The sequence below is a fragment of the Montipora foliosa genome, chromosome 6 (genome assembly GCF_036669935.1).
Source record: "Montipora foliosa isolate CH-2021 chromosome 6, ASM3666993v2, whole genome shotgun sequence".
Lineage (NCBI taxonomy): Eukaryota > Metazoa > Cnidaria > Anthozoa > Scleractinia > Acroporidae > Montipora > Montipora foliosa.
This window is the reverse complement of record NC_090874.1, coordinates 44,741,297-44,766,195: the sequence shown is the minus strand read 5'-3', so window position 1 is coordinate 44,766,195 and position 24,899 is coordinate 44,741,297. Positions and strand designations below refer to the sequence as shown.

Sequence of the window (24,899 nt, the reverse complement as noted above, 5' to 3'; positions counted from 1 at the left end):
GATTTCTGGAGGCCTTATCATTTTTTTATGTCAATCGGAGTGAGCAATTCGAGTTGATCTGGGCCGACTTTGACCCTTGCCTAGCAGTGTTTTCCTTGCACTCAGACTAAATTTTGTGATGACTGCATCCTTTTCAAAGTGCAATTTGTATGATGGTGTTCTTGAAAAGAATTATTGTTGCGACCTCTGAAGCTCTATTTCACAGTTGATTATCAACACATAGGTGTTGCCCCTCTGTATAAACTTTTTCCTACTGTTAGGGTCTAATTGTTATAGTCATTATTATATCTCTCAGATAGTATGTGTGCTGTGATTGGCTAAATTAGCAGGCTGTATTCTAAAGTGCGGCCCGCTTTACGGCCTGCTATAAGGCCCACTAAATTGGAACTTTCGATAAAACAATCATTCCCTAGTAAGTTTGTCATGTGGTTTCTGTTACATAAACTTGTAACTGTTTGAATCTTGCAAGCAATTATTTCAAACAGCCAAGAAGATTTAGTTTTTTGGATTTTTACATGGCAATCTTTGTGGCAGTTGAACCTTCTGCCTGACTTCTACTAGTTTCCTTGCCCACGTGCCGGATTAACGTCAGAGATATACATGTAATAAATGTCTTACTAACCTCGTTTTCTCGGTCTGTACTGTAAGCTATGGATCCTCGTTTTTTCCCGTTGATTTATCTTGGGTCGTAAATCAATGGGAAAAAGCTCGGTCTCTAACGTACGGTACGGACCTCAAACTAGGTTAGTAAGAGGTATATAGATTTCCTAAAGATACTTGTACATGTTCAGGTATGTTTAAAATAATTATTTTGTTTGTAACTTTGCCAGTTGGATTTTATTTAACCTATACTCGGCTCTATCAGGATGTCCCTTGTCTAGCTCACTAAATTACAATCAAGGCCATTTGGACTGTAATAACGTTTATTAATTTAATTGATTTAAAGGTCAGTTTGACCTAAAACATGAAGTGCTGTACATTGTATTTGATGTTCAAGTGATTGTGCAAAGGTGATGATGTCATAAGTACGACCATGACCTAGTCATTAGAAGGGCCTTTATTCTGAAATGAAAGAAGATATTATGACATGACTTTAAAAACCCTTTCAAGCAGTCAGCAATTTAACCCTGTATACACTTTAAGCTTTTAGTTTTAAGACTACAGTACTGTAATTTGCAGAGGATTTGGATGAAACTAGATCTGCAAATAAAAGATATCAAGTTGTCACTGTGTTAATTACAAGTGTGATAAAAATCAAGGGAATAAAATGTGAAGAATGTCAAATCATTGAAAAGAAACTCAAGGGCTCTTTGCTGGCACAATCTGTTTCAATATCTGTGCCAGAAATTGGCAATTCATTTGTTTTGCATTAGGCTTTCCTTCTTGTGGCACACTCAGGTATTGCACTGAAGTTGTTTTGCATGGTTTTCTAGTTTGAAAGTGATTTAGTTTTCTTTGAGTCTCCAAAACTCTTCCAAGAGTTGTTTGACTTGCAGCAGTTTTGTAGTTCATTGTTACGTGGTTTTATCATTTTAAGAAACAATGTCTTTCCCTTAGAGATATTTAGTTCATAGCATTTTTACCAGTGTAGGCAACTTCAACTTCCATTAGTATTTAACTGAAAAAACACTTTGATGGATAAAGGTGAAGGCTTCCTTGATCAAGTATTAAGTTTGAGCTCACATATAAATCTGAGAAGGAAATCCTGTGTCACATTCTTGATGAGATTGAATATTGCCCATTAGTTGAATTTTGAAAAGAGTAGCCAATTTTGACCAGGAATTTACAATTTCCTTTAATTTGCAGAAGTTGTATTGTTTAGCGCATGTGGTAGACTTAATGGATATTGCCAATTTTTTCCTTTTCATGTACTGTTTAAACATTAAAATTAAAGTCTCCTTGAACCTAGAAACTTAAATCTAGGAACTTGAAGTCCTTAGGTTAGTTGTGTAGTCAAGTTCGTTCTTTTGAGTTCATGACATATTTAATGGATCCTAACTCTGCCAAAAAAGCTTTGAAACATACCACATCAACAGCATAATCCATCACAACCAGCAGATGTTGAGTGTTCACTGGATTGTGGCAATCTAGATAACTGAATTAAGAGAATTTTGTTTTAAATATGTAATGATTACATCATAAAGTGATGCAATACTGTAAGCCCTTCCATAAACTCATATGATGGCTTAGAAGCAAAAAAAAAAATTAACAGTGACCTTCTGCATTGTTTTTTAAAAAAATCCTAATCATTAACCTTTGAGAGGTTTTACTAAATGCATCTGTTTTACACTGTAATGCTTAGAAAATCAAAATTGCATAAACTGTAATTAGTGCAACAGTCTTTGATATGATGCGTAAATGTAAAGTTGTAATGTTACAGTACTGGTCAAATGCAAGTTGACAGTCTCTTGAAACTTGATTCTCGAAAACTTTGTGAACGGAGGCTCAAGTTGAGTTTTGAGAATTCGAGGTCTTTCAAGAAATTATCGAGAAAGTTTGCAAGTGACTTAGGAATTCATACCAAAAAAAAAAAAACTTGACAAGCTGCCCATGTGTGTTAAAAGTACATGTACACAGTCACAGGTGTGCAGTCAGGCGGAATGAAGAGGTCTCAGTTTGAGAGTTTTTTTTCTCTGCAGCATAACAATATGCTTATGATACGTAGTTTCATGTAAATATTATTGTCCACGAATTTCTGCTTTGATGCTGGGCAGTTCAGTAATAATAATAATAATAATGACAACTGCATAAATGTGCAGTACATTTTGGGGTGTTGTGGAGGTTATATAATAAAAATTCAGTTTATTTTTGATGATGATTTTTTTTCTTAAGAGGTTTATACTTTATTGGGGGGCTGAAGGATTTAACGTTGGCATAAAAGATGGTGGTGCTACAAACAGTGATGTTTGCTGGATGTTTTATTTGGAAAAATAATTTCAGCACTGACTTTCTTTCACGTGATTAACTTTCATTGTGTTCTAGGCATTATCCAGCGGTCTGGGTATGGAGGCATGTGTTGCTCTCCAGCAAGCTGACGAGCTGCAGGGAATTATCAGTGAAATCAAAGTAAGTGCATGTTTGGGCGAGAGTCCATCACCCAAGAGTAAGATTTACCCAAATTGGCGTAGTCCCCATCAGCGTCAGAAAAGTGCCTATTTTTAAAGTGCCCCTGTGATCAAAAAAACCACTTCCTTTTTTCCTTCAGATTTTGAAAGTGTGTTTGCTTAACACCTGACTGGCAAAATTTTGAGCTTTGATTTTTATCCAAAGGCCGTTTACTTTGAGTGTAAGTTTTGGATTTCACAGTCTGCCATTACTCACGTTCAAAACTGACCGTTTGGACCTCAGACGGTTGGATCCAGGGAAAAGTGACGTGAGAGGCTCACTAGCTTAAAATTTCAGCGTGTGAACGCAGCTTATTATGTATGCAAAGCGTGAGTTTAAAAGTCTGAGAGCCCAAAACCCCCGTGCTGCATATAAATTCTGCGGCGTACACACGTATTGCATTCTTAAACTAGTGAGCCTTTGACGTCATTTTCTCCTCGATCCAGCTCTCTCAAGAACATAATGTTAGTAATGGCGGACCATTAAATAGGAAAATTACAGTTAAAGTAAAGAGGTGTCTTTTTGAAATCAAGGCTTAAAACGTGGGTCACTTAGTGTTTTGTTAACATAGTTTTGAAATCCAAAGAAAAATATGAATTGATTTTTTGGTCACAGGGGCACTTTAAACCAAGTATTGCTGGAAAATAAACATTAAGACCAAATCGGCTAACTCAATGTTGTGCCCAATTCAAACCCTTTGGAAATAAAACCTTTTTTTCCAGTTATTTAAATACACTGTATCATTTAAATGTGAATGCTATGTTATAAAGCAAAATTAATACAATACACAAAAGAATCTTAACTCCATGAGAGTTGAATTGGATACAACATTAAGTGGGCTATTAACATTTATTTTCCCGCAAAAGTTGGTTTAAAAATAAACACTTTTCTGATGCTGATGATGATACCAGATTCTTACTATTGGGTAAGGGGATCTTGGTTTGAGAGAGAAAACATGTTCTGCTGATGGTGGGTTATGTAACCTTGTTGGTGTTAGGGGCATCATTGCAAGTCAATTTCTATCCATAAATGAGCAACAAATATCATTTAGAGGGTGGGTGTAAACTAATAATAATTATTATTGATCTGGATAAAGAATTGGGCTAACGTTGTCCATCCAGTGAAAGGAGAGGAAGATCCCATATATAATTATCTATATTTGGATAAATCTGAACTCTGAAAGTGTTTATTAAATGCTTACATGACCAGGGAGAACTGAAATTGCTTCATGATGAGAATGATATGCTGCGTGAACAAGTTGTTAATCTAGCCAATCAGCAAACAAATGGAGAGACCACAGAAAACAGTAGTACAGAGTCAGCAGAGAGACTTGAAAACCTATGCAAACTGTACAGGCCAAAACAGGGTGAGTCAGCAAAAGGATCTTTTCGTTTTCATCAACCTATGCATTTTGGTTTTCTTTATGTTATCCCCATTTTAATGGTTTTCATAGTACATGTAGCACTTAAGGCTTCCCTTATGTTCTGAGTCACACTTCCATTTAACCATACCTTGTAACCATAATACCGTCGGACTCATGACAAATACCATCGGACACATGACAGGAAAACATGCTCTAATTGGCTGCAAATGGGACAAGTTTTGGCTGCAAACATGACAAGTTTTGTCTCTCGGGGGTGCAGGGATGGTACAGTGGTGAGAGCACTCAGCTCCCACCAATGTGGCCTGGCTTCGATTGCTAGACTCGACGTCATATGTGGGTCGAGTTTGTTGGTTCTGTACTCTGCACTGAGAAGTTTTTTCCGGTACTCCGGTTTCCCCTCTCCTCAAAAAACCAACATTTGACTTGATTTGCTTTCATTGTTAATTTCAGTTTACAGTGTCCCCAATTAGTGCTCCAGGACTAGAACAACTAGACACTTAATAAAGTTCCTTTCCTTTCCGTTCTTCAATCATTTGAAGTTTGAGAGATGTTCATGCAAGTTTTCCTAGAATTGTGGCAAGACTGGATGTCGAAGACTTTTCGTAAGAAATTGACCCTGATCTGATATAGTATGCTTCAAATACTTTCGAACTATTGGGCACTTAAGTTTCAGATGTTTGCTGAATGGCTGCCAAACTCAAAGTTCAAAGAACGTGTTTTCCTATCATGTGTCCACGCTTAGATGAAAACGATGGTAATTTAGTGGTTAGTTTTGTGTATAGTATGAACTCACAACTGATCAGCTCCTGGAAAGGTTGATAGCTCAGATGGTAGGGCAGTGCAGTGCACTGTCATCAGTACTAATCTTGATGAAGCCTGGATTTTTTGAGCCTTTACTTGGCGACTGCTTGCATTGTAAGTTGCTCCCAATTGCAGTGATCATTCTTGCTCAGAGCTGTCTGTAATGTTGCATTGGCAATAGATGCATAGGCAAAACAAGGGGGGAGGGGAAGACAGCATGTATCATGCTTTTGCGTATTTCTGTTTTATCTCCAGAAAACAATAATTATTAGTACATGTATCAACGTTTTTTTCCCTTATGCTTTTAGTTGCAGCAGACCTAGAGGATGGCGAGGATTTGGTTGAAGTAGATGTTTGTCTCACAGGATTTTCTGTAGTGCCTCTTGGCCATCTCCCTGCCAAGGTGCATGTGGTATTGTATTGATTGACATTTGATGAGTGGATGTGTTGAGCACAGCTGTCATCCAATATGAGATGCCAAATGGCCTGACATGTTGGCCACCAAAGGTTCAGCAGGGATTAAAAATAATGTCATGCAAAGATGACAGCAGAATGCTCTCAAAGGCAATTATTATCCCTGGTAGTATAGTTGTGTCCACACTTTTCGGTGCAAAATTAATGTTCATGCCCTCTAGCCCTGGTCTGGAGAGCAGCAGATACAGGTCATGTACAGTCTGTAGACAAAACTTCACAAGTAAGCCATCTGGCTCAGGCATACAGTATACTTGTCAAGACAAAACCCTGCCACATTTATCCTGCTCAATCTGTAATGCATAACCTGGTCAGCTTATAAAGACTACATTTTACCAGCAAGACCTGGTAAGAAAATTGATGTTTATCTTTTTTTTTTATTGTAGAAAAAAGAAATCCTCTTGGAAACAGTGGCTGTGAAAGGGGCAGACTGGAAAGGGGTCATGGATGCTGCAAGGAAAGCATTTGTGGTGAGTGTTATTACAATCTGTCCATTAAAATAATCACTACATGTATCTCATAAAAGCTGCCAGCCATGTACCAATACCTCGTTGTTAATTGAAGGTTATATTCTTGCTGGTACCAATGGCAATTGCGTAGCTGTAGATTTTTATACCAATCATATATCCCAGTGTTTCATGCCCTGGAGTTACCTTGCCTTGTAGACAGTGTCTTCACTCGTCTTTTTCTCAAAAGAAAACATAACAAATTGATTGCGTATAACAATAGAGGTCAATTCCATAAAGATTAGTTTGAGACTCTAGCATTACTGCACATTCTTTGTTTGTGGACACGCATAATATTTTATTTGTTGTAAGATCATGTGAAAAGGCTTCTGGGGTACAAAATCCATAATTCCCTACGCATGCATCTTTCATTTCTAACTGACTTATCAAAAAGCAAAATAATTATTTATAATATAGCTTGAAGCGTAGCTTGTGTGCTGTTACATTTTGGCTTCGTAGTTTCTGTCACAATTAGCCATAGTTCCTACTTTTGGAATTCAATGGGTGAAACTGGTGAAGCACTTCAAATTTTTCCCTGGGTTAAGGGAATGGTCATGGGGTCTGAAATAAGGAAACAAAACAACACAAAACCACAGGAACAAGAGTTCATTGCTTACACATTATCTCCTTTTAGGACCATGTGCATAAAATTGACCCTGACAATTACTTGGGTCTGGGAGTGCACAGCATTCAGGGCGTTCAAACAGGAGTTATTGTTTGGAGTCCAGGTACGTTAAATATAGTTAAATAAAATTTAACATAGTTAACGACTAGGAGCTAGTCTGGTCAGTAGTGTTTTGCAGGCGGTTGTTAGTGTCTTGGCCGTCTGGTAGCGTTGTTCAGCGTTTTGGTGCGTTCTGTAGTGTTTGTTATAGTTACATGGTTCACAACCGGGAGCTAGTCCGGTCAGTAGCGTTTTGCAGGCGTTTGTTAGCGTTGTTATGCGTTTTTGTAGCGTTTGCAGCACTCTTTAGGTTGGGGGAGCCCTGGGGCTGACATGGTTCAGCGGTATTCCTGCGTAGTGCATGCGTTGTCCTATGTGCTTGCAGCGTGTTTGTTGCTCTGTTGGCGTGGCGTTGTGAGTCGGTTTAGGAGTTTAGTGGTTCTCGGCGTTCCCTCCCTCTCCCCCCCTTTCTTTTTTTTTTGTGCTCTTTTTTTTGTGTGTTATTATTATTGTTATTATTATTATTCCACTGAGCTATCTGGCTCAAGTGTGACGGGTGCCTTAGGGGGGCCTGGCGCGGGGGGCTCGTGGCTTGGTTGCGGGTTGGGCAGGCCAGTCGGGTGTTCTAGCGCCTTGGGGATGTGACTGCGGTTGCAGCCCCCAGGCTTCCTGGGCACCTACCCTCCACTGGCGACGTGGGCGTTAAACAGAAAATTACAATGTGCTTGCTCCACAGGATTACCTTTATTATTTTTATATTGTTGTGGCCTTACATTGTGTGTATGGATTGGTGGAGAGATCTTTATTTGATATGGTCAAAGCTTCATTGCACAACTTGTTGTTTGAAACTCTGATTCATGTAAGTTTGTACTTAAGGTGGACCTTTGAGAGGCTCTCAGAGATTTCAAACGTTAGTTAAAGGTGTGGGATTCTATGTCCAGAAATACATCTACAGTATTTAGATGAACGCCTAATTTTGATATCTGACATGAAGTGTCCCATTACGTCTAAGCGCTTTCTACCTCTTTCTGGCAATCAGGTAATTGTAAGGGTTAGCATTATTAATTTTTTTTTGGTGAGGGAAAATGCAGCAGTTTACTTAAGGTAATTCTCTTGAAAATGACATACATGTACCATCCAGATTTTTGTCAAACTTGGCACAATTGATATTCGTGCACAGGACAATGAAAAAAATGCAATTAAAAGTTGGGGTCACCATGCTTTTTTTTCGCGCTGCATGCCCTTTATTCTAAGTTCTAGGACCTTTACTCTTCCTAATTTATATAAATGACACTTTTACTTGTTCTGATAAACTCAGGTTTTACTTGTTTGCTGTTGATACAAATTTACTGTATGCTGACAAGAATTTGCAGTCTCTAGAAGCCATAGTTAACAATGAATTGAAAAAATGTATGCGACTGGCTGAATGCAAATAGACAAGTTGAACTATTAATGCAAAGAAATCAAATTTAGTTATTTGTAGGCCCATGCAAAATAAACTTAATTATCAGATATGCTTGAAAATACTAGATAACAATAGGATCGCTGTAACAGCTCTTGAAAACAAGGATTATGTTAAATTTCTTGGGGTCCTAACTGACAAGCACTCAACTTAGAAACAACACATTGATTACATTGCTTCTAAGATCGGCAAAATTGTTGGTTTAATAGCGGTACCATGTACCATTAAACACCCTTCCGTCTTCAAATTTATCGATCCCTTAAGTATGTTCACATATGTATTACGGTATAGCTGCTTGGGGCCAGGCTTCTCAGTCTGATTTAAGGAAGGTTCTTTTTCTTTAAAACCGAGCCCTCCGCTTTATTTTCATTTGTAATACTAGATCCCATGCTATCCCTCGCCTCGTGTGCCACTTTTTTGTTCTTACCACGTTTTGACGTCGACATCTGTGATCTATTTCTGAACAGACGCACGACAACATGGAATCTATTTGTTAATTTTATAATTGAGGAAAAGAGTTAAAGGGACACTTTGTGATGTTAATTTACTATTAATTATTCCCAGACGTGAGTGACGTTAACACTTATTAAAATAGTCGTGCACCTTCTTATGTACATTTCAAGACAATCTGTGGATTTAAGAAAATGTTGCTTGTTAGAGCAGGTTTCAAGTGAGTGTCGAAAGAAATTAGCAAATTGCTTTGGTTTTGCATTGCTTCACTCAGTGATTGGTTCAAAGTTCTCGCGCCACTTTTTCAACCAATCAGAAGTGAAACTAAAACCAATCGTGGTTCACGTGTGCACATTTTCCGGCGCTTTGTGTCGGCTACGTGTAATTACTTCGAGTTTTGATTTGTTTACTGTATTGTCTCCGTCCATTTTGATTGGCCAAAGTAATTACTTTTGTTTTGGTTTTACGACACTCAATTGAAACTCGCTGTATTGAGGCTTGCAGAGGAATTTCAGAAATATACAACTCCAACTCTTTATTACTGCACAGTGGTGGACAACATAAATCAAACCTTTGCTTTCTTGTAGAATCCGTAAGGCAAAGGTCACCACGTGTGGAGCTTTCACAGAAGAGCAACTCTTGTGTCATTCAACTCAAAGGTTAGTCTTTAGTTTATCGTTGTCCAATCATCAAGCAATTTATTTTTTTCCCCTCAGTTTTGTTTTAAATGAGCACCTTGTGCACTTTTTGAAGCTTTTGAATCACAAACACACAGGTAAGGAATAACAGAAACCCTTCAAAGAGCCAAGCTGTGATGGATGTTTTTCCATGGAAGGCCACAAATATTAATTTTAGCCATCCCTTGCTTGATTTTAGACCGAATGCAAACACTTTAGGCAATAAATTAGCGTTTTATCTGTGAACTAAGTAGCTCCATTTCTATAGCAGAAGTTCTTTTTGTTTACACCTGCTAACGAGAAAACCTCGGCTAGTAAGCACACTGATTGAAGGATAATTTACTACCATAGGAATTATCACTTTTCGAAAGAAATACACGCTTGAATTTTACACCTACATATAAGTGCTGGAATCATTTTTTTTATGTTCAAGGTACATACAGGTGAACAAAACTTTACGAGCTAAAACACCAAAGCATTTCAACTTGAAAATGACGAAAACATTTCACTTTCAATGGACAAATTAAATTAATTAATATCTAGTGTGGTATCAAAAGGTAGAAATGCGTTGATCACTGTGGTGTCGTTTTGCCACAGACCTTAAGAATCAGTACAAGAAAGTAATTTAAATGAAATGAAAGTATGTTTGAAGTGGGGGTTATAAATGAAAGAGAGAAGTGATCCTCACTTTTATCTGGGCAATTTAAGCAATTGTCTTTTATAGTAGAGCCGTGAGAAATTCAGGTGGCTCGAACCAATGACCTCTGCGATGCCGGTGCAATGCTCTACCAACCTAGCTACTGTAAGAAGCCACTCAGTTGGGAGCAGGTCAATTTGTTTGGCTCAAGGAGCAATTTCTGTTGGTCAAGCGAAGGGCCCGAAGAGTGCAATAGAAAGAGTAATTGAAAAAAAAGCATATATCTTATTTTTACTTCAGATGGGAGTCATTTTTCTTGTGATTCACTTGTTTATGACACACTGCTACCAAAGGAAACCATCGAGGTAAGGAAAGGTTTAGGCATTTTGTCACTCTCCCCTCCCCTCCCCTCCCCCCCAACCCCCTTTTTTTCATTTTTGCAATTTTTTATTTCTTTTGGGTCGCCTATTCCTCCTAAGATCTTAAGCGGTGCTGAGAACTTAACAATTTTTATTTGTTCGGTATATTTTTTGTTTCCCCTTATTTATCTGTAACAAGTTTTAAATTGTTTGATATTTACGGTTAATGTTTTGTACTCCTTCCTATGTGGGTAACTTCCAGGCTGTAAATCGAATTCGTGTGATTTGAAATAAAACTTGCCTTTGCTCGACTTGACGGTCATGGGTGGCATTCCTGTTAGGAGCGCTATCTGCAGGAGCACCTTTTTTCAGAGTATCTTCGACTAGTCGATAAATACGTTATATGGTTGTTTCACCCTTGCTTGAGTGCCTTCGTTTCGCCTGCAAGGCGATTCGCCAACAACGAAGTCAGTTCGCCTTCACACATCTCTACGGGGCTGACTGGCATTCTCTAATCTCTAGAAATACGTGGAGCAACTGTTGGAGCATAGATACATTGTGTTGTGTGGAGAGCAAGGATTAGGAAAGTCGTACCTAGCCGCCAAATTGGCGGAACACGTTGTCCAAAGGTGAGAAGGAAATATACTGCAGGGTTGCACTCACATCACATGAGTAAAACTAAAGGCCCGTTTAAACGGTTTCAAGATTTGACCGACATTCATTCAACAAAAGGTGAACGGATGTTGGGCGAATGTTCGACGCAAAAACAAAGTTGTGCGGAGGCCGTTCAAACGGTTCCAACATTGCGCCAACAAGTTCGTAAAATAGGCCATCTCCGAGTTCATGCCTGCCTCCTCTTCAAAGCGAGTCTAAGTGCGAAGTTTTTGTGATGGTAATTAGTTCTACTTTACATATGAATGAAAACGAATTTTCATAACAAAAACTTCGCACTTAGACTCGCTTTGAAGACGAGGCAGACATAAACTCGGAAATGGCCTAATGATTGCGAGGAACTAAGAACTAGAAACCAATCTCTCTCGTCCAGATAAACTACGTCATATTGACTTTTGCGGCATGATGTGCGCATGCGTTTGTTCTAACATATTGTTCAAACGGCTTCAAAACCATTCAACATTTTCGAGAACAAAGGAAAAGTTGAATCGATGTTGAATTGAAAGTTTAAACCGATTTAAACTTTCAACAAGTTTTCGACATTTCGTTTTACGCTTTCAACGATGTTGGACGAGCTGTTAAACGCACCGAACATTTGGTTCAACAAATTGTTGAATGCACGTTGAAGCAAATGTTGAAACCTTTTAAAGGGGCCTTAAGGCTGCATCTTTGTTATTACTTACTCTTTCCTGCTTTAAAAATTCTACCTTGTAAAAAATCACTTTATTTTCCTTGTAGACTATGAACTGTCTATAATTCGAATCTTGTGAAATTAATCGACTACAGTACTTGCACAGTACAGAACACAAGCACGCTTGAGGTTTCTCTCCCTCTCTTCGCTATGCCTGTCAATCAGGTTAACGCTTGGCATACAATCCTAAACATCTATATTCTTGCACTGATTTTAGTGATCTGATCGGGCCTGTGATTTCCCCAAAGTAACTCTCATATCGGAATTGTTGAAACGCATTCCCAAAAATTCGCCCCACGTTTTCAACCAATCAGCAAGACTGTTTGCGAAATGCTTGCTAGCATTTTCCCGCCCTTCGCGCCGGCTGCATGAATTTACTCCTACGATTTACGATTGGCTCATTCGTATTCCTCTGTCTCACGTGACTGAGTATAGTACTACTTGGGTTTAGTTTAATGTCACTCATTTGATAACCGCTCAGTGATACCCAAGTGAAAAAGCAGCCTTGTAGATTTTGCTGTTGCATTTTTGTTCTCCAGGATTGCTTGGAAGGGTTCTCCAGCAGTGGCAACTTTCAATGTTACTCAAGCGACTCAAAAAGTAAGGGATAATCTGTTATTAGTGAAACCAATGGTACTGGTATGGTAATGAATAGTGCAGAGATTGGTCATGAGGAAACAAAAACTGCATGTTTATTTTAAGCAGAGGCAGTGTCAGACAGAAACTTTAATTCGGCACAAAATTGTTGAAACTTTTGATAAGAAAAAAAAAACTTCATTTAAGTGTCTAGTCGTTCTAGCGCTGGAACACTAATTGGGGACACTGGAAACTCGAATTAACAATTAACACAAATCAAGTCAAGAGATGAGAGATCTGAGATGTGATGTGATATCTTCGACAAAAACCCGCACTTTCACACTCTTAACACGTAGACAAAAAAACTACTTTAGACAAGGCAAGGTTAGGCTGATACTTAACGTAACTAATTCCGTTTGAAGAGAAGCGACGAAAAGAAGAGAAGAGTGACAAACTTGCCCTGTCAATTACCCTCCTCTTGCATCAAGTCTCATATCGGAAGGGCGCAGCTCATTGAGATGCCACTCAAAGCATGTTTCGGCCGCGCATTATCCGACTTAATTTTACCTTTTTTCTTTAAGGAACTGAAGCAAAACCTTGCCTCCCTTATGCAGAGCAATGCCTCGAGGTATCCACATAATGATAAGTGTAACCATCTTTATTGTATAAACACCATTGAAATTCCAAGTGAGCTTTCGCGTGAAAACATGATATCCTCACACGTGAAAATAACATGTTATCTTCACACTTGAAACGATCACTGTTGCTGTGGTTGCATATAAAAATCGCGCCTTTCGATGCCTTTTGTGAATTGATTTAGTATTTCATTGGTATTACATGGCTGCTTGGAGATACGAAATTTCTCCTCTCGTGTTGAAAAATATTTCACTCGTTCGTTGCGTTCACTCGTGAAATATTTTTCAACACTCGAAGAGAAATTTTGTATCTGCACGCGGCTCTGAAATATCCTCTATTTATTATATAGATACTGATGAAATACCAGGATTTCTCCTTTTACGAAAAAATCATATCTTCACCGCGCGCGGTGAACATATCATTTTATCTTTCACATGTGAGAATATAGCTGTCGTCATGGTAACGAACACGATAAGCCAATAAAACGCGAGCTTCGTCTTCATTGTAAGTTATTTTTTGCTTCAATATAATTCTTCTGTACAACATTAACATTTTTATTGCAAAATTCTACATTATCATGATTGGCTTTTCATAACTTTCATATCTTGTTTCATCAGAAACCCATATGGGTTGAAACGTGTAACGCGCGTTCACAGCTTCCGAATATTCAGTGCGAACGAGTGAGAGAGACTTGCAGCACTCGGAAGATAAAATTCGTATCCCCGCGCGGCTATTTATCCTTTCTTTGCTAGCAGAAGTTTCTCTTCTTTTGCGTTCGCTGGGCTGACGACGAGTGCGGGAAAAGAGACCTCTGCCATGGATCAAAAGTCACCGTGTTGAGCATGCGTGGCGGTAACTTTGCGACCGAATCCTCACGTGTGGCTCACTTAACAACAGCGGAATCACGACTGTAAAGTAATGCGCAAGACAAAGCGAGCTCAAGTCACAGTCCGCAAACATATCATGGGGCATGTGGTTTGAAGAGTGCTGTCCAAGGTTCTGGAAAGCGTACTTGTAAGCCCAGCGAACGCAAAAATAAAAGAAACCTCTGCTAGCAGGGAACTTTGTCCTTTAATAGTTCTTTACCCTTTGGCTCCTAAGGGGATCCCCATGCATTGACGAGTAAAATCGTCTGACGTTAGGGATAGTGACACTCTGTATGTGTTACACTTCAAAGGCAAATGATCAAGCAACTCAGCACCAATAAAGTGTGATGATACATACAATATGAGCGGCAGATCTGTACCACATTGACAAACTCGAGGCGAGGCCAGCCGCATTTAAGTGTTAATGTATACTAGGTATTTTTGGTGGTTTAAGACAATATACCAGTGAAATTCGAAGGAAACATTCATGTAAATGGCGAGAAATCTATATCAGGTATAAAATAAATTAATGAGTTTAATAAGTAAAGTGTGATATTTCCCGATGCGCACATGTGGATGCCCATATATCCCATAACGGTAAAGTAATCTTTGTATCTGAAGTGCCACAAAAACAACAACAACAACAACAACAAAAACACAACACAACACCAGGATAGAAACGTCTCCATATAATGGAGAAGTTTACATTACCACAGACTGCTAATAAGTGTTAACGTTTTTCTCAGTTCTCAAGGTAGCAGGCCCGCTGTGATCGTGCTGGATCAGTTAAACTGCTTGGCATCATTGGCTGACGTCTTCGACCTTTCAGTGCTTGAAAAGAACCAAAACTGGTGCGTGGCGGATTCAGTAAACTCTTTTAAGATTAATAGTAGGGACCAGGGACCTTAGTTTCATCGACGTTGACTTCGATGTGAACGGCATCAAAACAATAACATAGATTGAGCGAAAAAAGGCCTTGGAAGTGCGTTTTGCAGTTTTGTATATCTCTTTTTCGCTTTCTTCAAATGACAAAACCTCGCGTTGTATGGAAAACGTGGAAGCAAACCAGCAAATTTGAATTCTGTTTCTTGGTTTTAACACCGTTCCTCCTAGTTCATTTGGGCCAGTTTGTATAAGTTAATCAAACTGGAATAATCTTGTCAAAATGTGCAAATTTTCTTAGTTATTTATCTAGTTGGTTTAAGTGCTACTACGACCAAATAATGAATTCTCTTTTTTCTTGAATTTCAAAACTATGTTAATCGAACACTAAGTGACCCAGGTTTTAAGCCTTCATTTGAAAAGGACACCTGGGCAGTTTAAGCAATAGACCATTTTCGAATTCTCACGGCTGGACTGGATCTAGCATGAAATGGAGGCTAATGCGGGCAAATCTTTTCAAATGCAAATTAATTTGCCTGCATTAGCCTCCATTTCATGCTAGATCCAGTCCAACCGTTAGAATGCGAAACTGGCCTATTGTCTCTTAAAGACACCTGAAAATTCAGGCAGCTTCAATGGGATTCGAACTCGTGACCTCTGATGATGGTGAGACGTGGCGGGTACCTATACAGTTTTCGTTTCCGGTGCATCGGTTACGACTTTGAGGGAGCAGGTCGGCGCAGTAGTAAGTGAGATCATTAGCCTCCAATTAATCGGTTAGTGATCAAATCTTTGACAAACCTTTATGCGTCCACCCAGAGAGGATTTTAACGGAGCATTCCGGTTCTTCCCTCGCCTTAGAAACCAACAGATCATTACGCGGTCAGTGTTCTCTACAGTACTATAAAAAATCTGTTGACACTAAAATGAATTCGAATTTTTTTTTTTTTTGTCGCAGCCCTTACATCATTGGAATTCGGGACAAAAGCAGGAAAGGACCTTTTTCCTCCAAGGAGCTGAGCTTATGCCATTACTTCAGGTTAGTCATCTTTACTGCGTTGATGCTCGTTTTCACTAGCGGCCGAAGGACAAACAAAAGCAGGTGTCTTATTTTGTGTTAAAGGTGTCTTCCTTCCCGGCGAAAAGTACATATGATCGAAGCGCTAGTGGTTTCTGTGTGTTGCTTGTGCGTCGATAGCGAAATTCTGCTCATGGGTCGTGATTGTTTATGACCAATCGGTATTCTGAGTATTAGGAACTACCGCGTGGGTAAGCACATTTTTTCGGGTGATGTTATCATTGCGGAATACTTAAACATCCTTGTCCAGGAGCAGAAAGACTAGAGTTCAGTTTTCCAACGGAGTGCAGTGTTCCAATCTATCGTAACCTTAGACATAAATGGGTTTATCAACTGACATGACCAACGTAAAGAAATTAGAAAACTGACTTTTCGAGCGTTAACATTCGTCAGCGCGAATTGGGAAATTATGGGTTGTTAGCTCTTCACGTAGTGAAATATAGAGCTACGCTATGGGTGGGGATATAGCAACGTAGCCGGACAACAAGAGTAAATTACTTGAAAGAAAAGCGTTTGTTAATTCTGTGGGGAGTGAGGGATCCGATTTGAAAAATGAATCTTTGTTCAGCATTTTTTTCGGCTTTCCGTTTGGCGCACCCTGGTGCATTGAAAGACCCCTTAGGCAGTTCGCCAAGGAGGAAGTCCATTACTCAGGCAGTGTCTCATTTATCAAGTCAGTCAATCGGTCGGTCGGGTGGTCAGAAAGTCAATACCGCAGTTATTGTGTTAGCAAGGCTTTGTTTGGTCAATCCTTGTTAAAGAATCGAATAGCCATAATTCACTACTTTCCCTATCAGCGCCATCATCAACTTTGCATATCGCTATTCACTAATCCCTAACCTTTATTGTTCTTTTGTTTGCAGGTGGCTGCGTGTGTCAATAAAAGACAGACAATATTCTGGACTTCTTGGCAGATTCTTGAGGCGCAAACTTAGCTGGTCTCGGCCGCAAAATGAGTGAGTAATTTTCTTTTGAGAATTCCGTTTACTTGCAAATTTAAATTAATTCCAATTCTATCTCGGTAAAATTCTCCATTATATAAGTTATCACTTTCTCTCCGTCCGTGACTCCTCTTTACCTTCTTTGTGTTGTTCGTCAGTTGGGCGACCTTATGTTAAAACAGATAGTATAGATGGGTTTTATTCTGACTTGTTTTGTGGCATGTTGATACTGACTGGACTTTACTTTTCTTAGGGCTGAAAGTGATGATCTGCCACAGTTGTTTAATTGGCTAACAAAAGTGTGGTACCACCTCAATGGAATACTGGAAGAATATTGCGAAGCAGACACGACCATTGGTGAGTATATTGATGCAATTTTTCTTGCGGCAAAAGCAAAAAGAACACATTGAAATAACCAGCACATGCTTTAAATCAACCTATGGATGCAATTTACCTGACAATGTAAAGGCAACTTCCGGAAAGTAAGTACGGGCAACAAAAATCGGTACCTTGTCTTGTCTGCGTCATTTTGATCAAGAGGTTCGGAATGTCTTACTTTCCTGCACTTTGCAGGTGAATTGCCGTAAACAAGATCGCTTTTGTGTGGTGCGATGTCACCGACAAGATCGAGACGTTGGTGCTTAGGCAGCAAAAACATTTTCATGTCTTATTCACGGACAGTCCTGCTAGAAGGTTCTGTTAATTTTAGTTGTGTTGAATGAGGCGGTCAGGAGAAGGTCGGGCTCCTCAAGCAAGTATTAAGCGCCACCAGGATCTTGGCTCAAAACGAAAAATGGTGAAAATAAGCCTTGGCTAAGGGGCTGATGACGTAACCAATTTGCGGCTCTGGCGGAAGATAAGCCCTGCTTAGATTGGCGTTGTCTGCCTTTGCGTTTTCAACACAATCGGTTCGGGCTGTAGAAAGTTTCTTGGGACATTTCACGACATCCAGATCAATCCATGTCAGTCCCCCCGCTGTACGCCCTAAACTGGCTGGGGGGGGGGGGGGGGGGAGGGCAGTGAACACGCCCTACATTGGGGGACAAAATCCCTTGGGGCAGTAGTAGAAATTAAAAAAAAAAACAACGTCGTTTATGTAAATCGAGCAAGAACAACCTATTTCGTCATAACTGGGAGGTGTTCACTGCCCCCCTCCTCTTCCCCCTCCCCTTCCCCCTCCTACAGTGTCGTTAAAAGGAAACAGTTATACGGGAAGTCTGGGACGTACGGCGTAGAAGATTCTTTGTTTGCTGGGGGAAGGAGGAGCAGTGGCATAGATTTATTTTCTTTGCGCAAAATGTCCCAAGAATCATAAACGCTTTTGTCCCCCATAGTAGTCTTTCACCCCAATTTAACTGATGGCCTTGTTTTTTAGGTCCCTCGGTGTTTTTCTCTTGTCCAATGGATTTCACAGCCGCTGAGGGATGGTTTGCCACAGTTTGGAATTACAATGTGATACCTTATCTTCATCAGGCTCTGAGGAGTGGGCGAAAGGTACATTTTCCTGTACGTCATGGTAAAGAATTTTTGAGTTAATTTTCATCAAACCCAAGAGATAACAATCTAGTGATAATTTCCTGTGATAATTAGTCCCTTAGTCGAAACTGGCTTCAACCGCAGCGCACATGAATAACATTTCTGACAACCCAAGGATACTAAAACCCATGTGAATTATAGCAGGGTCAGGTGTCGTTGTTAAATACGGGGCGAGTTTTTGTAGTAGCCACCTTTAACCTTTTTCAAATTGCAATGAGTTTCCATCGTTCTCATTTTTAGCTGTTGACGACAAAGTGAGAACCATTGCTCACTTATATGGTCCTTGGTCTTAAAAAATAAGCATTATTTGGCGGTCATCATTGACCGTATCTATACCAGAGGACGTCCCAGATATCTAAGCCTTTATGACATCTAGTGTAAAGACCTGGCTGAACCAACGTGATGAAAGTTACGGGGTGGCCATTCGTTCAACGTGCTTGAGACGCACAGGTCTGGTGGGTAAGGTGTCTATTCAGGCTTTTTCTTTGGAGGGATGCACCACTTAGGAATGGCGTAGCTGACTGGTGACTTTTTTTGCAGAATACCAGTTGTATTAGAAAGCCGCAGGTCATCTCTGCACCCTCCCCCCAGATCTGCTCCTGTCCATGATAACGACTCATGTTGGTTGATACTGGACAAACCTGAAAAATGTACACATTTTAACATGTGAACAGAAGGGATGTTTGATCTGATGTTTGATTCTGTATCAAACTTGTTCCAAGTTCATCCAGTAACCATCGAATCTGTTGAATGGTCATCAAACACAGTGGCCAAACGCTAAAAGTTTGTTCACCCAACGTGTTTGATCGTCCAAAATTTATCTTTTGTCCGGGCCTTAAATGCGGGAAGTAAAACGGATGCGTTAAATATCTGAAGTGCAGTGTGTACATTCGTCGCGCTTAAAGTGCCCCTGTGATAAAAAAATCACTACCTTTCACCTTCAGATTTTGAAAGTGTGTTTGCTTAACACCTGCCTAACACCTGACGGGCAAATTTTGAGCTTTGATTTTTATCACAGAGAGTTGTTCGAAGGTTCTCTCTTCTTCCTAAGTCCGGGGAAGGAAAGGAGAGTGTAACATAGCGGCACCAAATTAGCACCTATTGTATATTACATTTCGCATACGCATATATAAGTAGGTTAGCACATTATGCAAAAGCAGAGAGCACACACAACCAGGCGGTGTGTGTGAATAACAAGAATAAAACTCCATCGACATCCGACTACATGGTGGCAGCATTTTACAAGAATAATCGTTAGAGTCAAATTGAAAGAGGCCAGCAGAAGCGAATTATGGCAACAGCAACGTCTTTTGCGTCGCCACAGATGAACTGGGACGCTCCTGATCAGATAACTGCATTCGCAAGATTCAAACAAAAATGTCAGCTTATGTTCTCAAGCGTTCTCAAAGACGCCGATGACGAAGAAAAAGTGAGCTCTATTTTACTCTGGTCGGGTGAAAAAGGTCTGGACATTTACAACAGTTGGACATTCACAAAGGAGGAAGAGAAGAAAAAGCCTGCCATTATTTTCGAACGGTTCGAGAATCAATTGGAGCCGAAGACGAGTCATCGAATTCACAGATACACACTACAAGGAGTGCGACAAGAACAAAGCGAGCCAGTGGACGATTTTATCTCAAGATTAAAAAACCTAGCAGCAAAATGTCAATTTCGCGACAGCACCGAAGTCGAAGACAGAGTTCTAGATCAGCTTATTTGGGGGTCAAAAAACCCCGATATCCAGAAGTCCCTCATAGGCCGCGACAAATCATTGACCCTTGCAGGCGCTATCGAGATTGCAAGAAGCCACGAGGCGACAAGTAAACATATGAAGACACTGGCAGGAAGTAGTGAAAGCTATCAAGAGGATAGAAGTGTAGATGCCATTCATAAGGAACAAGAAAGGGAATCCTGTAACAACTGCGGAAAACAACACCCGAGGAACAAATGTCCAGCCTACGGTACACTATGTCGAAAATGCGGCAAAGGTAATCATTGGCAATCTGTCTGCCGATCCAGTAAACGGAAACAATTTATCCAAGGAAGAAAGCCGGTTTTCAAAAAATCTATTCACACGATTGAAGACAGGGGCGATGAAGACAATGATGAAATTCTCACAATTAGTACAATCGAGGTTAACACCATAGAAGACACGCAACATTCGACGACACACGACACACGCGATGAAGTCTTTGCAACACTGGAAATAACCCAGCCTGAAAAGAAGCGGAAAATTAATCTCTAGTGCAAGGTGGACACAGGTGCACAGAGCAATGTTTTGCCTATCAGGCTACTTCGCATAATCGCTGCAGAGAAGTTTGATGACGAAGGAAACCTCAAACCAGAAGTACTGGAAAAGAATGAAGCCGTCCTCTCAGCATACGGTGGCTCTGTAATCAAGCAGCTTGGCACTATAAACATTTCGTGCAAGTACAAAGAGAAGAAGATTAACTGCATTTTCTACGTCACGGATACTTCAGGGCCAGCTATCCTCGGTCTAAAAGCGTGCATTGCACTAAAATTAGTCTCCCTCCACTATACGCTAAGAACAAATCAATTAAACCAGGCTGATCCAACTAGCAGCTTCAATTCCCCCCCTCAAAATCCGGGTACTTGCAAGAAAAGGTCGAGTTACATTGGAAGTCATGTACCACTGGAAGAGCGGCCATCAATCACAAGTAAACAAGCGCTGATGGATATGTACCCAGAATGTTTTAATGGCACAGTTGGATGTTTTGATGACTACACATACCACATCACACTGGATCCTGAAGGATCACCGGTGGTCCATGCACCCCGCAAAGTACCTATAGAGTTGAAAGACAAATTACAAGCCGAATTACGTGAGATGGAAAGCCAAGATATCATTGCGAAAGTAACCCAACCAACGGATTGGGTCAACTCCCTGGTCATTAGAGAAAAAGAAAATGGACGAATTCGTTTATGCCTCGATCCCAAAGACCTGAATAAGGCGATCAAAAGAGAACATCATCCCATACCCACTCTAGAGGAAATCACACCCAAATTATCACGAGCAAAGCTTTTTAGTAAGCTCGACGCTCGCAATGGCTATTGGAATGTCAAACTAGATGACGAGTCCTCGTACCTGACAACCTTCAATACACCATTTGGTCGGTATCGTTTCCTCATAATGCCGTTTGGCCTACGAATGAGTCAAGATATCTTCCAGTTTAAGATTGATGAGACGTACCGTGATTGCCTGGGAGCCATTGGTATTGCAGATGACGTCACAGTCTATGGAAAGAACGACAAAGAGCATGACTTAACACCTACATGAAACCATGGAACGTACCAGACAGGCCGGCATCAAGCTCAATGATGAGAAGTGCGTTATCAAAACAAAGGAGTGCAATTTCTTTGGTATGCTCTACACACCAGATGGTGTCAAACCCAGCCCAGATAAAGTCAGAGCCATAGAAAGTTTAGAACCGCCTAAAGACAAGAAGGAGCTTCACACCTTTTTGGGGATGGCAACCTACATGAGCTCATTCATCCCCAATCTAGCTGACCACACTGCCCCCTTAAGAAACCTCTTAAAGGAGAACGTTGATTTCACATGGAATCCATCACATTCGAAAGCCTTTGAGAAGGTGAAGGCATTGATATGTACCACAACGACCTTGGCCTACTATGACAGAAGTGAACCAGTTGTCGTCCATGTTGATGCATCAATTAAGGTCTTGGGCGCAGCTCTCTTCCAAAATGACAAGCCAATAGCCTTTGCATCGAAAGCACTTACCCCTGCGGAGACCAGATATGCTAACATCGAACGGGAACTATTGGCAGTGGTATACGGCTGCGAAAAATTCCATTCATATCTCTATGGAAGATCGTTCGTGGTTAAAACAGACCATCGTCCCCTGGAACAGATCCATAAAAAGAACCTGATGCAAGCACCTCCACGCCTTCAAAGAATGCTGTTGCGTTTACAACCTTACGACTGCGTCATTAAATATCTTCCGGGAAGAGAAATGGTTACAGCTGACGCCCTGTCACGCCTTTCGCCGTTGGATGAATTTGAAGTGTCGGACATGAATGTGAAAGTTCACCATCTAATCAGAATCACCCCAGCCAAAATGGAAGAGTTCAAAAAGGAAACTGCGAAAGATGAAACCCTGCAGCTTCTAGCCCACAAAGTTATGCAAGGTTGGCCTGACAGTGGGAAGAAAATCGTTTCGGCGCTAAAACCATAGTGGCCCCTACGAGATGACATATCAATAGAAGATGGGCTGATACTTCTTGGAAGCCGTGTTATAGTACCCGAATCCTTGAGAGGCAACATCTTGCAGCAAATCCACGGAGGGCACTTTGGTATGGAAAAATGCAAACTACGAGCCAAATCCTGTGTTTACTGGCCAGGCATATACAGAGAAATTGAAAACCTTGTAAACTCATGTTGTGTTTGCCAGAAGTACCACAATTCCCAGCAAAAGGAGCCAATGATACCAACAGAGATCCCTTCAAGACCGTGGAAAACACTGAGCGCAGACCTTTTCTACGTTCAACAGTCGTGGTTCCTCATAGTTGTTGACTATTATTCCAAGTTCCCATTTGTCAAGAAACTTCAAAACCTCACATCCGGGGCCGTTGTTAATGAAATGAAAATGCTATTCGCAGAAAATGGAATCCCAGAATCTCTTCAATGCGACAACGGCACTCAGTTTACATCTGGCAATTTCCATCAACTGGCAAGCCAGTACGGGTTTGAAATTGTGACGTCATCTCCACATTACCCACGTGGCCATGGGTTCGTTGAACGCCAAGTCCAAACGGTTAAGAAGACGATCCTGAAGTGCAGAGAGACTAAAGAAGACATAGATCTAGCCCTGCTGGCTCTACGAACAACGCCCCTGAGTTCCAATATACCGTCACCAGCTGAATTACTGAATGGCCGAGTATTTAAATCCACACTTCCTTGTAAGATCCAGCCATCAAAGAACCAAGAGGAAGTTAGAAATTGGCTCAAAGCGAGACAAGACAACCAACGCCACTATTACAACAGGAATACCAAGGAGCTCCCTGAATTACACAGGGACCAAGCTATCTATGTACAAGACCCTGTGAGAAAGACATGGAATCCTGCTAGGGTCTTAGATCAGGAAGAACCACCCCGCTCATATCTCATAGAAACTGGAACTGGTGCCCAATTGCGAAGAAATAGAATCCATCTTAGACCGAATAATGCTTCCAACAACTCGGCAAACAACTCTTCGGATTGCGTGTCCCAAAGAAGCATGACTGCACAATATTCAAGCGCCATTCTACGAGAATCCACTGCGGCAGGCAATTCAGCAAATGACCCATCAAGTGGCAATTTGACTATACAGCCCTCAAGCCCCAATCCACAATGTTCTAGTGTAACAGGGGAAGCCGAGAAAGGACCAAGAAAATCCCGCGCGGGACGTGAAATCCGGGCACCGGAAAGACTTAATCTCTGACGCTTGCTTTAGTAGTTGATATTAGTATGATACATAAACACCAGACAGAAAATCCCTATACATATATATATGATATTGTTACTAGACGTTGGCCCGAATGAAGATTTTGTGTTTGTTTGTTTTCCATTTAATTAATATAGTTTTAAGAGAAGGGGATGTAACATAGCGGCACCAAATTAGCACCTATTGTATATTACATTTCGCATACGCATATATAAGTAGGTTAGCACATTATGCAAAAGCAGAGAGCACACACAACCAGGCGGTGTGTGTGAATAACAAGAATAAAACTCCATCGACATCCGACTACAGAGAGAGTTAATTTTTCCCCGTTACCAGCGAAACTACGTTGCGTTCTATGATTTTTTTGACAGATTTTTGATCGATGCATTAGTTGGGAGGATCCCACAAAGTGGGTGGTTATGAGATACCCGTGGAATAAAGACCACAGCAGGGTCCTTCACACGCTCCGTAAGCTACGCCAAATAGATGTGGTCCTCAATAGAAACTATCTTGGATCTGATAACGGTAAGAAGTTGATTTCGAATTGTACCTATAGCGGCCAAGTGGGGTGCAGTCACCTCTAGTTATGTAAAGTTTTAAATGGTGACTACACGTTCACTTTGGCTTTTGTAAGATGATTCTACTTGCCATAGGGCGACCCTTAGGGCACGAAAACTTCACTTTCTTGCTTTGTGAAGCCTTGGGATGATAATCAAGCCTCGTAGCAAGGTACAACAAGTGGAGACACTTCACCTTCTTGGGGCGTTATTAATTTACCTATTATCTCCCACACTGCAGCCCCCCTCCCCTTATCAATGTTGCTAGCAATACGAAAAAATTGGTGAAAGCGTAAACAGTCAACACTGAAAGGGGGAGAGAAAGGGAGGAATTGGGAAGGGTTGAAATTGTAGATACGGTGGGTGTTGGTAGCAAGAAAAGCTTAACGGGAGTGACTCACCAATTTTGCAACCTGTTGTAGCATTCACAGACCAATCGTCCTCTCAATTGGTTCACTGCCAAAGTTCCCCTCTATCCTTATTATG

At 40.6% G+C, this 24,899-nt stretch overlaps 1 protein-coding gene across 5 annotated transcripts in view; it reads left to right on the top strand.

The window, feature by feature from the left end:
• LOC138007471 (uncharacterized) overlaps nt 1-24,899 on the top strand; it is a 42,017-nt gene that overhangs the window by 14,716 nt on the left and 2,402 nt on the right. For 4 of the 5 annotated variants that reach the window (XM_068854407.1, XM_068854410.1, XM_068854409.1 and 1 more), the window contains exons 3-18: nt 2,983-3,066; nt 4,315-4,471; nt 5,599-5,693; nt 6,148-6,231; nt 6,902-6,995; nt 9,431-9,502; nt 10,458-10,522; nt 11,039-11,145; nt 12,419-12,479; nt 13,037-13,083; nt 14,704-14,808; nt 15,798-15,878; nt 16,781-16,873; nt 17,112-17,215; nt 18,234-18,364; nt 24,228-24,381. In XM_068854407.1, the coding sequence (XP_068710508.1) occupies nt 2,983-3,066; nt 4,315-4,471; nt 5,599-5,693; nt 6,148-6,231; nt 6,902-6,995; nt 9,431-9,502; nt 10,458-10,522; nt 11,039-11,145; nt 12,419-12,479; nt 13,037-13,083; nt 14,704-14,808; nt 15,798-15,878; nt 16,781-16,873; nt 17,112-17,215; nt 18,234-18,364; nt 24,228-24,381 (1,534 nt within the window). The remainder of the gene's footprint in view (nt 1-2,982; nt 3,067-4,314; nt 4,472-5,598; nt 5,694-6,147; nt 6,232-6,901; nt 6,996-9,430; nt 9,503-10,457; nt 10,523-11,038; nt 11,146-12,418; nt 12,480-13,036; nt 13,084-14,703; nt 14,809-15,797; nt 15,879-16,780; nt 16,874-17,111; nt 17,216-18,233; nt 18,365-24,227; nt 24,382-24,899) is intronic. The other variant, XM_068854411.1, reaches the window with a different exon arrangement.